Consider the following 15453-nt stretch of genomic DNA (forward strand, 5'->3'; position numbering starts at 1 on the left):
ACCAAAAGGCAGCTGAAAACCAGTGGTCTCCAGCACTCTATGCCGTGACAAAGAGCGTCTCCATATATATACATACAAACACATCCCAGCCCTAACTATAAAGAATCGCGGTACGCCACAAAGCCTCATCCCACTCGTCAAGAGTGCGAGATTTCTCACTGCAGCTTGTAGTGGCAGGCTTTCGAGCGTATGGGCTGCTTGAATATGATAACGAGTGATGGAAAATGGCGAAACTGAATCTGGATTGTGATTAGTTCTGTTGATTCACGCGTAGATCTTGACAATTGGGGTTTTAGATCTGCGTTTTTTCTTCTGAATCTGGGTTTTTCTCCATGGCCTCTGCTTTTCCTCTGCCTGTCACTGCTGCCCAGGTCAAGTTTTGAATCTTTCACTAGGCCGATAAATCGTTTTATTTACATGCAAGTGAATTGATTTTGTTTGCTCATATATTGTGTATGCATTTATGTTTGCTCCATTTCGGAAATTCATCGTCTTCAAATAGAAAATATCTTGCATCGTTCTGTTCCCTATAGATGCAGAATTATATGGTTATAACTTATAAGTATCCGGTCTACATATGATGGTAGAATGCTGCATTCCAAGACATAAATTATATTAGTTCTTTCTATGCATCCACAATTTTTCATCACTTGTCATGATATAACAAAGCAAGGAAATGCCATTAATGCAAACTCAACTCCTCAGTATTTGTGTATGATGGACTTTTTTGTTGACACTTTTTACCTTTTCTTGTGAAGGTGGGGACATACTTTGTCGGGCAGTACTATCAGATGATACAGAACCAGCCAGATTTTGTGCACCAATTTTACAATGATGCCAGCACCATGCTTCGGAATGATGGAAATTCAAGAGAAACTGCTAATACTATGCTGGTATTCCTAGAAAAACCTCTTGCTTGCACATGTGGATTAGTCAGAATATTTAAATTTTCTTTAATCAATTTATTCCATATATGTTTAAAATGTGACAGCATAGAATAATCTGCAGCATATGACAGTAATGGCATAATTATTTATCAAGTAATTTTTTATCCAATCACCATTGGGTCAACCTTGATTGCTATATTGTCGTAGTTTGTGATTACACCATCCCGGTCTCTTGGCCATGACAATAATCATAACCTACCTCCTTTTGTATGTGTTTTCTGTCGTGCCCCAATCCTGGATGAAACTGCAAGAACGAAGAACTTTGACTGTTATTTAATATTGATTTTTTTGCAATGTAGCGCCCTTACGCGAGCCACTACTAAACAGACTAATAAGCACGCGTCATTAAACTTGACAACAACAATTAAACATAGGAAACCAAATAACTTAATCTTATAACCCGAAAAAAAATATAATAATAATCTCAGTCTTAATCATTAATACAACCAAATCAAAATCATAATCATGCAGGAGAATGCGAGAAACCAAATAAAACATCTACTGGATCATCATCGAAAACCCAATTGCTTTTAACCACTACCTTGATCGTCCGAATTGTCGAACCTAAAACCTGTCCGTGGAATTGGATGTCCAAGATGAAAACAAGGATCTAAGCGACAATCGCCCAATATGAGAATGTACGAATATACAAACTGATATGATGTATCTGAAATGCAATATGCTCGGATATCAAGGATAAGTCCAGAATCTCATACTCAATCTAGTGGCGCCTAAGTGTGTAGTCTCTGATCTACCCTAGGCATGTTTTGACTCCCAAACTCATCATCAAGACGTAGACCTACAATGTCCAGGGTAATTAGAGCCCGCGGTCACGTCGGGCACTGTAGCTTTCGATACCCAACCATCCACAATGCAGAACATGGCTGTTCGGCCCCAATAAACGAGGTATATCTCAAAAGATATCATGCCCAACATGATATGTCATGCATAATATGTCAAGGCAGTAAAATATATATTATGCAACATATAAGTGTGTAATAAACTTGGATATCTCAGTACATCACGTATCTCTCTTCTAAAACTAGACAATACCAACATACTGAAATCGCTGTCAAGCAAGATCCAGAATCACTAAACACGATTCAAAGTTCTTCCTAATGATCTTTCAATCTCTATTCAAGGCTTTAGGATTATATCTTCGTCCGTTGTCATCCTGCTGATGACATCTCGATCCGTGTGCGCCGGTTTACCGACCCCTCATCGAGTTGACACTAACTTTGAATCTTTCCGACACTAAACTACCCTATTAATCATGTCTTAGTTACTACTTCATTCAAATAAGGTTTCGGGTCACCACAGGCAAATTGATTTGTAAGATTGTACTTGTTACATTTCAGCATGGTATATTCAATGATTAATTCAAAGCCTCATGATTCACTTTGATTAGTTCCAATGTAAATTTTCATGATCGTCCATCCTGTTTTATCCTTTGAAAGTAGAACCAGTAAAGGTTGGTTATTGAGCTTTTCTTGCCTCACAGAAAATCCACCAACTCATTATGTCACTGAACTATACCGGGATAGAAATTAAGACTGCATATTCTTTAGAATCTTGGAACTGTGGAGTTCTAGTGATGGTTTCTGGTTCGGTGCTTGTAAAAGGCTTCAATGTGAGGAAAAAGTTCGTGGAAACCTTTTTTCTTGCCCCTCAGGAGAAAGGATACTTTGTCTTCAATGACATATTCCACTATGTTGACGAAGAACAGATTCTTCAGCATCCAATTGCTTATTTACCTCAGAGAAATCTTGACTCCAACCTGCATTTGCCAGCTACACTTCGAGAACAAGGTTGTCCTTTTCATTTTGTTCCTTTTTTTAAACTTGGTTTCCAGTGAAAATGCATTTAGCCGAAAGGAGGAAAAAAACTCTAAAATAAACTTTTTTTGGACGTGACAACGTGGGAGTGGTGCTAAATATTTAGCCCACTTTCTTTGTGTGCTAGGGAAATTTAACGAGTTAGCAGCATGTGCCTCTGTTTATGTCATTGCACATATAAATGCTAATAAAGTGATTTTCTCTATTCAGTAGATAATATAGAGCTAAATATGGAAAAAACCATGATCCCATCGCTAATTATATGGACTCCGGCCATTTTTGCAGTGTCCAATTATGGGTTGGATGGAGATTTTCAGTCTAGAGAGTTTTTGGCGACTGGAAAAATCGAAGAGAATGGCCCTGCCAGTAGTCTCAAATATCCAGAAGAACAGCTTCAGCAAGTCCCTGCCTCAGAACAGGTTCTGGAAGATACTTTTGTTGTGCAGTTGAATGGTTCACTTCAGGGAACTATGAACTCCGTGTCTGACCATTTATTTTCCCCCGTCGAAGAACCTGTTGTTGAGCCCCAAAAGCATACTTATGCTTCCATAGTACGTGGTCAATAATGAGAACTCACACCTTTTGTATTGTACACTGTATTTATATGGCCAGTTTCTCATGAATTGTGTCTTTTACTATGGCTCAAAGTTACAGGTTGCTAAAGCGAATTCTGCTCCAGCGGTGCCAATTCCACCATCTTTGAGCAAGCCTGTTTCTCCTTCAGACTTGCGGCATTTACCTGAAGCCACAATGCAACCGTTGGCTGCATCCTCGAACCCACTTGAAAGGTTGGATAGTCTGGAAGAAGTACAGGTTGTGGAAGATGAAGGTGACTTTCTCCCATCTCTGTTATCATGTTTCATTTTCTGGTGATTTAGATTAAATTGGATAACTTAAGTAAGGCTGTGTTGGATCATGAAGATCTTTTTCCTTTTTTCGGTTACAGAGGTAAATATGAAAGAAATGTTCTAAAAATATATCAAGTAGTTATATTGGATAATTTACATTCATCTAATCTTTACTTTTTGATATCCAAATACGTTCAAGATGTGAAATTAAGACTGATTTTACATCTAAGGCAAATGTTAATTGAAATCCGATTTATTGATTGCATTTTCCCATATTTATTTCCCTTAATTTTATGTCCGATATATCAAACGAGATTTTGGCTTTCATGTTAAAACTTTGTTTCTAACCTTTTTTTTGTATTTCTTTATATTCATTCTGTAGTTGAAATAATGTCAGTGTATGTGAGCAATGTTCCGACTACTATGGCTGCTTCTGAAATCGGGGAGGAGTTCGAGAAGTTTGGTAAACTCAAGCCTGATGGTGTGGCCATTAGAACTCGGAAGGTCATTTCTCCTTTTCTCCATACGCTTTAGTTTCTTGTGTTAAACTGCTAAAAATTGCATACCTCCTTTTTATGTAGGATATCGATGCATGCTATGCATTTGTTGAATTTGAAGACGTCTCTGGGGTGCAGAATGCGATTAAGGTTTGGCCAGATTATTCTTTGTATTTTCCATTGCTTATTGTATCTTATAGGAATTTCTAAACAGAAATTCGGTAGTCCCTATTCCAATATTTTATGTGTCGCTATTATAGCACCTTAGATAAGAGTGAATGCCTCTGGATAAGAAAAGAATTTGACCCCGTAACTTATATCGGTTACTTGCAGGCATCCACAGTTCAGATAGGTGCACATCAGCTCTACATTGAAGAGCGAAGGCCAAATAGAAACAACTTCATTCGAGGGGGAAGTATGTATTCCTGTTTTATGGTTTTGACTTGTATGAATATATGAAGTTTTATGGCATAAGCATTTTTTCCACACTATTCATTGGTAATTTCCTCGGGGTTTTCATTTAATTAAGACGTGTTGGAAATGAATGCTCTCTTTGCCACAAGATAAACCTTCAAGAGGTATAACTGGATGTCGAAAGAAAGACAAAGCTTGAGTTCCGTAAGTTCCTTGCATATGCATGAAGTTTCCAAGGGATAACTTATTTATCAATCCTAAATTTGCACAAGCCTTCTTTTTGAGAATCACTCTTCGTCTGTCTCTAACTGGGTACAAATTTTTTTACTTTTCTCCTTACGACCACTAAAGTGCTGATATAAAAAAAGATACGATAAAATGAATTCCTTATTAAATTCTGCTAATGTTAGAACGGAATGTGAACTTTATTTAACCTTTAGGCTTTAAGTACCTGATTTACTTGCATGAAGAAAATGCAGAGACTTGTTGATTTTTGGTTTATTCAGCAGTTCTAGCAAGCGGCGAGTAGGTCGTTTTGCAACAACTGTTCAGATTATTTTACCGAACTTAGTTTCAGGGGATGTAAATGAAAATCTGCTTTTCAAAATGAAAGATCTGTTAAATTTTGTTATGCATTAGAAATCATATGTTGATCTGAGGACACGGAATATCTGATAGCAAGATATCGTTGTTGAGTAAATTCTAGCTTTAAATCCTCCCACCCTTACCACTAAAAACGGATGCATCTCACTTGGTTTCTTCTGGTAATCACCGCTACCGTTCTTAAATTCTTTCATGGTTGGCTTGTTTTGAACAGGAGCAAGGGGGAGAGGCCGGGTTAGCTACTATATGGAAGGAACAAGGGGACATTTTGGTGGCCGAAGTTTTGGCAGAGGGATCACACAAGATGGGACTGAGCGTACTTACAATAGACCACGGGGAAATGGTTTCTATAGGCAGGTACCTCGACAAGAAAGAGCACATTCCACCTATCAGCAAGGAATGGGCATTACTCGGAATGAGGGATAAGTACTTCGATTTGGACAAGGAATTTCGAGGCATGGAGTAATGTTTATTCTCAATAGTTTTTTTTCTTTTTTTTCCACAAAGTTAATGGAAGCATGTCTTAATTAAATGTTCTGGCAGGTAACTAGTCATTACTGATCTTTTTTTTTTTTTTTTTTCCGTATTGGGAATTGACTATAACGCCATTTTTCAGATACCTGAGTATATTAATGCAGAGGTTTATAATTTTTGTGGTTCATATTTATTGTAATAATAATAATTATTATTATAAGTTACTCAAATTTTGGCATCCCGAATTTACTATGATGATATGGAGCGACTGTACATGGCATTATTGTTAAAAGGGACCTTTGTTCTCAAATTTCAAGTGTAATCTTTTGCAAAAAGTTTGAACTTCTTTAAAAACATCAAATTGAGTTTCAAGATCAAGTATTTGGCAGGTGCTTGTCGGAGTTTCTGATCTCACGTTAATGAAAATAGTCCCACCCCAAAAGAGTAAAATAAAAATAAATAAATAAATAGGTATAACATCTCAGATTTAACAACTATTTCCATTGTATCAGGATGAGTTTTTTCTGCGTGCTTATAACTTTGGAGTTCTTATGTGATGAGCTACCGAAAAGAAGATACACCTTCTTGATATGAGTAGTACCTATCAAATTTTTTAAGACCTCCTCAACTGCATAGTTCCATACTTGAACAGTTTTTGGAATTCCTCTCCTTTCGGTGTAAGATCGGTTCATTCATGTTCCATTCGCCTAGAAGCCTGCCAGGAGCCGCTCATTGTCCGTGCAACCTCATGGCACCGGCGATCATCCCCGCCCTCTTCGGCCTCGAGCCTCATATGCCCACCAGCTTCCGCTTGGTTCGTCCCCAAATCACACCGCACTAGGAGAAGTCGGCTCCGATACCAATTGTAATGTCTCAGATTCGACGATTGTCCCTACTGTATCAAGACGAGTGTTTCTGCGTTCTTATGTCTTCACTCAAAACGCACCCTAGGAAACTTTCCAAGGGTCACCCATCTCAAAATTGTCCCAACTCAAGCATGCTTAACTTTGGAGTTCTTATGTGATGAGCTACCGAAAAAAAAATACACATTTTTTATATGAGTAGTACCTATCAAATCTTTTAAGCCCTCTTCAACTGCATACTCCCATATCTGAACAGTTTTTAGAATCCTTCTCCTTCCGGTGTAAGATCGGAACACTTCCCTTCACCTAGAAGCCTGTCAGGAGCCGTTCATTGTCCGTGCAACCTCATGACACCGACGATCACCCCTGCCCTCTTCGACCCCGAACCTCACAACATGTGTGATGCTTGGTAATTTGAAAGTCTTACCAATTATGATTCTTTAAAATCTAAATTTATGTGAGATTAAATTAGCCAATAATAGAGACGGGGCTTGTAGCCCAGGGCTCTCACCCGTCAGATTAGTTGGCTTCTCTCCCCAGGTTCGATCCCTCTCGCGTGTGTTGTAATAAAAAAAATGAGCCAATAATATTCAACTAAGTTTATGATCTTATGATAATAAATTTATATTAAGTTATTCAATTAATTTTAGAATCAAGAAAATATCTACCCCACTCAAAATCCTCAACATTCAGAAGACAATAGGTAATCACCATGTCTCAGGACCACAAACAACTTGGTCAAACATACTGCTGTCTCCCTATTTTCCCCCGTCCCATATATCCCCTGATTTCATGTTCTTTAGAGAGGTCATTATCTTCTCTATTCCCAATTTCTTCTTCCTCCCGCATCTCATACCCACATTACCTTGTCGGAGTGGTGGCCGGAGAATCACATCCTGCAACCTCCGCCACCATCTTCAAGATTCATATAAAATGTACGTAAACCAAAGCTTGACGTTTACTTAGTCTTCATATGTTATGCATTTTCGGACAAGAACATGGCGCCGGTCTTGAAACCCTTCCAACTTTTGGAGATAAACATTATCTCCGCACAAGATTTGGAGCCCGTGTCCAAGAAAATGCGCACGTACGCTACGGCGTGGATGAACCAGAGCCGGAAGCTTACGACATGCGTGGATGCTGAGGGCAAGAACAACCCCACATGGAATGATAAATTTGTTTTCAGGGTGGATGAGGATTTTCTCCGGCGGGATACGTCCGCCGTCATGATTGAAATCTATTCCGTAAACTGGTTCCGGGACGTGCTGGTTGGGACGGTTCGCGTGCTGGTTGGAAACCTTATTCCGCCGCCTGCCCGGTCGCATGGCCACCGCAACCATATGGGAATGCGGTTTGTAGCCCTCCAGGTATAGTATTCCTTCCAGATCAGACTATGTTATGACATTCCCTACATGGGGGATCGATAAAAATCGAAATTGTTCGTGTTATCTTTATTAAAATAGTTGATGTCTAAATATAATGATTTTCGACATTGTCCATATTGTATATTTGTCCAGTTAATCTTCATATGCATTGCTGTGTGTATATATATATATTTCATATACGAAATATTCCATTTTTGATTGCATGAATAAATGATTTAGATAACAAAGACGTATGAAAAGAGAAAATTCTTAGACAAATAATATATATAACTTGGTGCATTACGTTTACTTGAGTGCCATCTTTTGATTCATTAATTCGTTTTGTGGCAAAGGTACGTCGTCCATCAGGACGTCCACAAGGAATACTAAACATCGGTGTGGCCTTACTCGACAGCTCCATGCGGAGCATGCCACTCTACACACAACTCAGTGCATCAGCTGTTGGATTTCGCGATCTAATGGAGGATCCACCCACTCTTCAACAACTGAACCAAAATGAAAACCAAAAGAACGATGATCCCTCTATTGTGAAGCCTATCTTGCGAAGAACAAGAAGTGAACGTAGCGAACGAGTGACAACAGATGATTTCTCCCCACCAAATAGCTCACTCGTTGTTGTGACAGGAAAAACTAGTGGAGCTAAAGAAAGTTCAATATTGAGCATTACAGAGCCTGTGGATCCATTTAAAGGAATGGTGTTCAAGAAAGGGAAAGCAAGTTCAGTTATTAGTGGGGCTGAGCTTAGAGAGAAGCCTAAAGAAAAGGGTAGAAAAGGGAAAAAAGGAAGTTCGGTCGTAAGCGATTCAATCTTGAGCAAAGAATCTTCCTACTTCTATAAGATGGAAAAGTGTGATTTGAAAAGTACTGATGACATCAAGATTCAGGTGGGAAATGAAAAGGGTGGTGATGAAAACCCTAAGAACAAGGTTATAGATGAGAAATCTGTGACAAAAACTAAAGTGGACAAAAATGGCACTTCACCTAAAGACAAGGTCCAAGAAGGCAAAAAAGGGAAGCCCGTCTCAAAATACAATGGTTACAACGAGTATGTTTCACCAAAGGGGTTGATGTCACATGGTAACAAGTATGTGATAGGTGCACAGACGAAGAAGGGCCGTTCGCTTTGGTCGGATTCCGAGGTGGGTCCTTCTCCTTCTGAGGTGGCAGCAGTGATGATGGCTGAAAAGAAGTATCCTTTATCGGATAATCAGAGCTCCGTGTTGGACGGTTGGAGCTTGGATGAAAGTGTCGAAGGGCTTAGGTCTAAGCTCGAGAGGTGGCGAACAGACGTGCCACCGCTGCATGATCGTAGCGGATACTCATCGAGCAGCTACAAGTCATCAGCTAAGCATCCTCGGAGGCACTCTCATGATGGAGGAAGTGGTTTGTTTTCATGCTTCGGAAACATATATGGGTATGAGTGTCAATGTGTCTGTGGTAAGCCACCGGGAAAAAGGAGCCGTAGCACAAGGTTTCATAGCCCATCACTTGGCACCTCGGGGCGATCTTTCCTTTGAAAAGAATCTTACTATATGGTGCAACGATATGATTGGTAAAATATTTCTCTTTGATATCATCTCTTGTTAAATATTAATAATTGTCCAGGGATTTGATTTTTTTATGCAGTTTCATGGAAATGGACATAAATTCTGCTTTTTTCACTTGATTATAAGATATAATCTTTTTTTAAAGAACCGATAAGCTATAATATTCATGATTAACAAACGAGTTTCAAACTGTCAGACCTATCCTAATGTAGAAAAATTCACGAAAGGATGTGCCAATAAATGGAGTTTGGATCTTCTCGGAGGCTAGCAATTAAGGCGTGGAGGTGGCTAAAGAGATTGTTGCAGAATTAATCGTGATTATGCCCTCTTACTTAACTACTTGTTTCCTTTCCTTTTCTTCTTTTGTTTTTCGAGACTATGAATGATGTATTTGTTATTTAGTGTAAACTTGTAATATAACTTCTTGACTGCTTTATTTTCCCCATCAACACTCAAGTCTTAAATGTCACAACTAAGGCTCTATTTTACATGCTTGATAGTTATAGTTCATTTCACTTCTCATACATCAATAAATGACACGTATTTGTACTTAAAACACTATTTCTAAATTTATTACAAAGAGTCTGAATTCGAGCTGGTTTGGCATACTGCCAAACAGGCTGATTGACTTGCAGCTACCCAAGTTTTGAGACGGAACCGAGTAACCCGGCCAGGGGGTACAGTATCGAGTTCACCATTCAATTGTGCCAACCTGGAACTAGCACGTTTGACATCTCGATGGAAACATAGTAATAAAAAGTCAAAACATGGTCGTTTCTAACAGAGGTGTGCCCATGATTTTGTTTGAGAGCGACGAGATGAGTCAACATCGAGCTTGCTCTGTATATCACTCTCGAACTATGAGCATGAATTCGAGTTTGAACTCTGTGTTCACGTTCAAGATTATATATTTCTACAAGAATAAGGCAAACTCTAACTTGTTTGCACTCCCTATGGAGCATGCAAATTCCTGTCTCCATGAGAAAAAACTCAGTCTTGCTTGAAGGCTGTAAGACCTCATTAATATGATTGGTAGCCGCAAGCAAACCAGCAGGAAGGACCTCTTAAAACTTCCAGACATCCAAAATATAATGAGGTGCTTCAGGGGTTAGCCCCAATTTATGATTATCAACAACAATACACTTAAGTACCGTATGTGAAATTTTCCCTTAAAATTCATCAAGAAAGCCAAATCAACTGATTTTCATCAATTCTTTCATTTGTAAATTGTAAGAACAGAGATGGGGTCACAATGACCAGATCTATGAACATGCATGATACAACATAAATCAACTCCTACAAAGTTTGGAAACATGCTTCAGCTATGGAAATTTTGGGTTCGGAAAACGAGCCATCCAAAATACGATGCGATATCCATTTGTTTGCTGCTTCTGTGTAATGTACACCATCCCAAGATATGTACTCCAATGGGTTACTGCAGGAATCCCCGTATACTTCAGTTCCATTGAACATTACCTTTTCCCCACATTCTACCACACCTAATCTCCCGCAGCAATATCCAACAGGGTCCGGAAATCCTGACAAATCCAAAGCCCAACCAACATTTAAGAATACATAGTTTTGCAGAAAAGAGTATGGAGTGGGGTTGGGGGAATGTTTCGGTATCAACATGTCCATATGATTCAGAAGATGTGTATTCCTGCTGCAATGTTAAAAAGAGTCTAAATATAACTAAATCACAAAGTTATTAAACATGATTCGAATGATTAATGGACTTCGATTTCGAAAAAAACACAATGGAAAGAAGAAATCTATACAACCAACTCCTAATTAATTTAGTATCCATGCTTGAACCATTACTAACTACATATTTATCCTTAAAATATGAACAGCTGAGGTCTCGTAAAATAATATTTTCACCATTGTTCTTTCCATCGCTGACCAAAGAATATTTAACAGAGTAGATGTCAACGTAAATGAGCATTGCATCTTGGAGTTGGCTCCGTAAACTCATCATTTTATCCTTAAGCTGCTTGTTGAACTCTTGAGCCACCTCATTATACGACTTGATGCAGCTGTTTGGGTCGGTGCTGTTTGGCTTGGCTGTATGACGAAAAATAAAGTAAGGCAAACATCCAATTGGACCAGTATTGTGTATCCAAAATGCCCGCGCACCGAGCTTGTAAAGTTTCTGGAGCCAAGAAGATCACAAAAAAAATTATATTAACGTTAAAGGAAGACATGACACTGCATATATAATTAATGCTGACTTCCTTTAAAAATCCAGACGTATTGATCATCTGTGAAGGGACAGCCAGATATATAAAAATCAACGGGTTTTTTTTATTCACCTCCATATACATTTGACACTTCCCTCTCGCATATATTAAATTTTTTACACGAGTTTAAAATACACTAAGTATAAGGAGGTGAATTGAAAATACCCAAAAATACTTCAACAATCTGACATGAAACAGTAATATCAATTTATGATTTCTTCAATAGAAGATGACAGATTAATATCGTTCAGCGTCGTGGTCTTGCTACTACCAACGGGGATTCTTTAAATTACCTACCTCTAAAGCAACAGAAAATTGATCAAGTATACGGGGAACATCTGCCTTCACTTGTTCCTCATTCATCGATATTAGTCCAGCATGAAGATCATTCTGCCCACTATCCATAGTGAATAGAGCTTTTGAAAAACTTTCAGATCCTGGTATTGGAGTTTTAGAGTCAATGATCTTGGCCGAAAATTCAACTATTTTTTAGCATCATCGATATTTGCTCTACAAAAAGTCTGGCAAGTATCTCTAACCTTGGCTGTAAGATTCGATAGAACGAGCTTTGAACTGTTCAAACTGCAAAAGCTGTACATCAAGAGAAAAGGGATTGAAACCTGCACCGCATAAATTCGCATCGAGATGCTGAATGGTAGAACCACTCGAAGCAAAATTTGCCCCTTGACGAAAATCAACTCCAAAGGAATCAAGATATGCTCTCAAATACGGAAATCCCAGCTTTTCCGCTGCAAATATCAAAAGTGCAAATATCAAAAGTGCCAAGAAAGTAAGTACATTCATATGGTTTGGTCTATACTGCACCAGGAGCACATGTGTATCCTTTGATGCACCGAAATAAATGGGTGCTCCACATTAAATATAAGCAGGACCATGCATTTAACAGACACGTGGTACATATCGAGTGATTCTTTCAATACAACAGACACAGTCCTATTTATACACAAAAAGGTATCCCATATCAGTCAATCAATATGAGTATTTGAATTGATTAAAAAGGGATCAAAATAGAGTTCTATAGTAATTTGGGTCCCTACACAAGCCTATTCTTCATTTTCTCCTCTTTCGATGACGCCTATTGTGCATTCGCATTAGCGTATATTTGGATTCGGCGCAAAGTCGCCAAAGCAAATCAGCACCAAGATGTTGATTCAGATATGATTAGAACCGGTAGACTTTCATTCAACTTTCACTTAAAATTTCTTAATAAAGCAAGTTTTACAACAGAAAGTCGTCTCCAAACACATTAGATCTATTTTGCTTCTCTGCTCAACTCCGTGTATGACTATCAAAAAGACGAAAAACAATAAAAGAGTGAGATATCATCAAAATTATATCAAGAAAACGGAATTTATTTGGATTAATTGATTCACTTACCAATAAAATCAATTATCAGACGGCCATCCGAGTACCGACCCGAAGGTTTTCCAAAGAATGTACGCCCGTAAGGTGGGGGAACACGCCCCAATGCGGCGGAAGCACTGCCGGTATCAGAATTTGAATCCCCAAAATTGTAGATTCCACTGAATGTGCAAACACTTGTTGATTTCCCAAGCGTCGCCCGCTCTCTAAGTACTGAATATGCTGCAAACAAAACTACTCCAATGGCCACCGATTGCACAGATCTTCTCAAGCCACAAGAACTCATAAATCCACCTGCAATTCTGTTGCTTCCCCAGTCCATAATTTGAAACAGTACGTAAAGATGATAGGTTCTTAGATTCCATAATCAAAATCAAGTCTTTTCATGTTTGAATCTCCGACTTTGTTCTTTTGTTCTTTTTGATCGGTTTTGACTCTGTTCTTGCACATGTTGCTTCTCTGCATAAAGATTCAAACAAAAGATTAAAATATAGTACTTGGAATTATTATCTCGACGGGACAAGGAGAGCATCCATTGCTGTCTGAAATAAATAAATTGTCACACACACACCCACAAATATATATATATATATATATATTGCAGGGCATCATCTTCACACACACACATATATGTTGCACGTAAGCAACTTAATTGCTGAAATATAAGTACGAAATTTTGATAATATTTAAATGAATTAAAATATGACTAATAGCATTTATTAATTGAAACAAACCAAATCACAAAATCAAAAATCATGACCATAGACGGTATATGAAACGGAGAAGTTATGTTATCCACATGAAACACTTTTCAATATACTTCTTGGTTGATTTTGATAATTTAACAACTCTTTATCGTGATTTGTTATAATATACATATAACTATTTTGGTATATTCAACAAATATATATATGATCGTCTTTAACATCTATTATGTTATTTAAAATTCTCATCTGGGATAAGACATGCTCGTAGTTTATTTTCCTATCAGGACGTTTTTTCGATTTTCTACATTGTTTTTATCCATAATCTTATTTTCCAAATATTTATTTTATTGTTGAATGATTTTTCAATTTTTGACAATCATCAACTATAACTCATAAAAATAATGTTGTTTTTAGTCGTGATTGGTTTTTACTTGTGACTAAAAGTATATATAACATATATAATCTTCAACAACATAACCAATGAATGGTGCTGTAATTTCTTCAAACATTGTGATATTTGTAATATCATTTTTATATATTTAGTATCAATATTATCAACATATAACTATGAGTTTAATAAATTTTAAACAATTATTTCTCAATCGGTGTGAGAAAAACTTGAAAATCTTTTCAAATGACTATATTTTAGAACTGTGTCATCGTTTAATTTGACGCAATTCAGGAAACTCATTTCGTTCGTCATTTTTTAGAAGATTTGGAACAATGATTGCGTGCATCATATCATGGGGATGATATAGTTTCAATATCATAAACAAAACAAATTTTATTCTATCTACTTTACATTTTGTTTTATAATATTTTATATATTGTAGGACCGAGCGCTTGCCGTTTTACCAAAAGCTATAGCTAGTAGTAATGGTGCAAGCTCAAATCTTTTAAACCGCACAGCAGCTCAAGCACCACGGTTCGATCGCTCTACCAAGCAGGGGCAATTATTGTCACCCAACAATCTCCCTCCCAATAATTGCACTCCTTGCAATCAATGGGAATCGAACCCGTGACCTTTGCTCTGATAACAATTGCAAGCGCTTTACCAAAAGCTATAGCTGGTGGTAATGGTACAACTCAAATCTTTTAAACCGTATAGCAGCTCAAGCACCACGGTTCGATTGCTCTACCAAGCAAGGACAATTATTGCACCTAACATATATTGTGGAACGACATACAAAATTAATTATTGCATTTTAAAAATCTTGAGAAGGACACGATTAACGTAATTAAGATATATATATCAAAGTATTTGTCTTATTCAATATCTCATCTAATAATACAATTGTGTTAGATTTCATGAGCATCATATAATATACAAAATTAATTTGATGAAATATTGTATAATTCAATTTGAATTTCACTATTCGGCTAAGTAAATTTATTTGACGAGTAGTTCTCTATGTTACCATCATATATCTCATGAATTAATTTGTTAGTCACTTTAACTAAAATAATAGACAAAAACAACATCTTAGCCACCTCGAAATCTATCGAGATAATATTGGAAGAAATAAAGTGCAATCGGCTCAATGTCCCAATTTACTAAAAATGCACAAAATTGATATATTGTGTCACAAAGCTTTAGAATTGTTCTCAAACCATTAAAAATAGAATGAGAATTATACACATTTTTTTCATATATATTTTTTTCTGAATGAAGAATGTTTTCTTTTTTGTTTATTCTTTGAAAAATATTGA

General features: G+C 37.4%; 3 protein-coding genes across 5 annotated transcripts; 2 read left to right on the forward strand and 1 right to left on the reverse strand.

The window, feature by feature from the left end:
* On the forward strand, positions 1–5805 carry LOC142542191 (nuclear transport factor 2-like). Of its 2 annotated transcripts, none has more exons than XM_075648685.1 (9): positions 1–371; positions 759–893; positions 2449–2755; positions 3068–3333; positions 3437–3611; positions 4013–4134; positions 4212–4277; positions 4461–4542; positions 5359–5805. In XM_075648685.1, exons 1-9 carry the CDS (start codon positions 333–335, stop codon positions 5568–5570), a joined length of 1404 nt encoding a protein of 467 aa, XP_075504800.1. In that variant the 5' UTR covers positions 1–332; the 3' UTR covers positions 5571–5805. The 2 variants fall into 2 exon arrangements, with proteins under 2 accessions (XP_075504800.1, XP_075504799.1); XM_075648684.1 differs by having other exon boundaries at positions 2–371; positions 3431–3611.
* A 1450-nt stretch (positions 5806–7255) lies between these two features.
* LOC142542192 (uncharacterized) lies at positions 7256–9895 on the forward strand. Of its 2 annotated transcripts, none has more exons than XM_075648688.1 (3): positions 7256–7848; positions 8199–9418; positions 9610–9895. In XM_075648688.1, the coding sequence occupies exons 1-2, from the start codon at positions 7480–7482 to the stop codon at positions 9381–9383; spliced, it is 1554 nt and encodes a 517-aa protein (XP_075504803.1). In that variant the 5' UTR covers positions 7256–7479; the 3' UTR covers positions 9384–9418; positions 9610–9895. The 2 variants fall into 2 exon arrangements, with proteins under 2 accessions (XP_075504803.1, XP_075504802.1); XM_075648687.1 differs by having other exon boundaries at positions 7257–7848; positions 9626–9895.
* A 666-nt stretch (positions 9896–10561) lies between these two features.
* On the reverse strand, positions 10562–13591 carry LOC142542193 (GDSL esterase/lipase At3g27950-like). The gene is made up of 5 exons (XM_075648689.1): positions 13052–13591; positions 12193–12402; positions 11951–12090; positions 11295–11565; positions 10562–10951 (listed from the first exon to the last, which is right to left on the reverse strand). Exons 1-5 carry the CDS (start codon positions 13356–13358, stop codon positions 10710–10712), a joined length of 1170 nt encoding a protein of 389 aa, XP_075504804.1. The 5' UTR covers positions 13359–13591; the 3' UTR covers positions 10562–10709.
* Between the last annotated feature and the right edge of the window lie 1862 nt (positions 13592–15453).

Source organism: Primulina tabacum, chromosome 4 (assembly GCF_025594145.1).
Source record: "Primulina tabacum isolate GXHZ01 chromosome 4, ASM2559414v2, whole genome shotgun sequence".
NCBI lineage: Eukaryota > Viridiplantae > Streptophyta > Magnoliopsida > Lamiales > Gesneriaceae > Primulina > Primulina tabacum.

Bases quoted from the DNA above. Each gene is read 5' to 3' on its own strand.
- LOC142542191 (XM_075648684.1), top strand. From the start codon at position 333: ATGGCCTCTGCTTTTCCTCTGCCTGTCACTGCTGCCCAG. The intron at 3,334-3,430 runs GTACGTGGTCAA...TATGGCTCAAAG, and splicing joins AGCATACTTATGCTTCCATA to TTACAGGTTGCTAAAGCGAA. The intron at 4,543-5,358 runs GTATGTATTCCT...TGTTTTGAACAG, and splicing joins CAACTTCATTCGAGGGGGAA to GAGCAAGGGGGAGAGGCCGG.
- LOC142542192 (XM_075648688.1), top strand. From the start codon at position 7,480: ATGGCGCCGGTCTTGAAACCCTTCCAACTTTTGGAGATAAACATTATC. The intron at 7,849-8,198 runs GTATAGTATTCC...TTTGTGGCAAAG, and splicing joins TGCGGTTTGTAGCCCTCCAG to GTACGTCGTCCATCAGGACG.
- LOC142542193 (XM_075648689.1), bottom strand. From the start codon at position 13,358: ATGGACTGGGGAAGCAACAGAATTGCAGGTGGATTTATGAGTTCTTGT. The intron at 12,403-13,051 runs GTAAGTGAATCA...TGATATTTGCAG, and splicing joins TCTGATAATTGATTTTATTG to CGGAAAAGCTGGGATTTCCG. The intron at 10,952-11,294 runs GTGAAAATATTA...TGGATTTGTCAG, and splicing joins CAGCGATGGAAAGAACAATG to GATTTCCGGACCCTGTTGGA.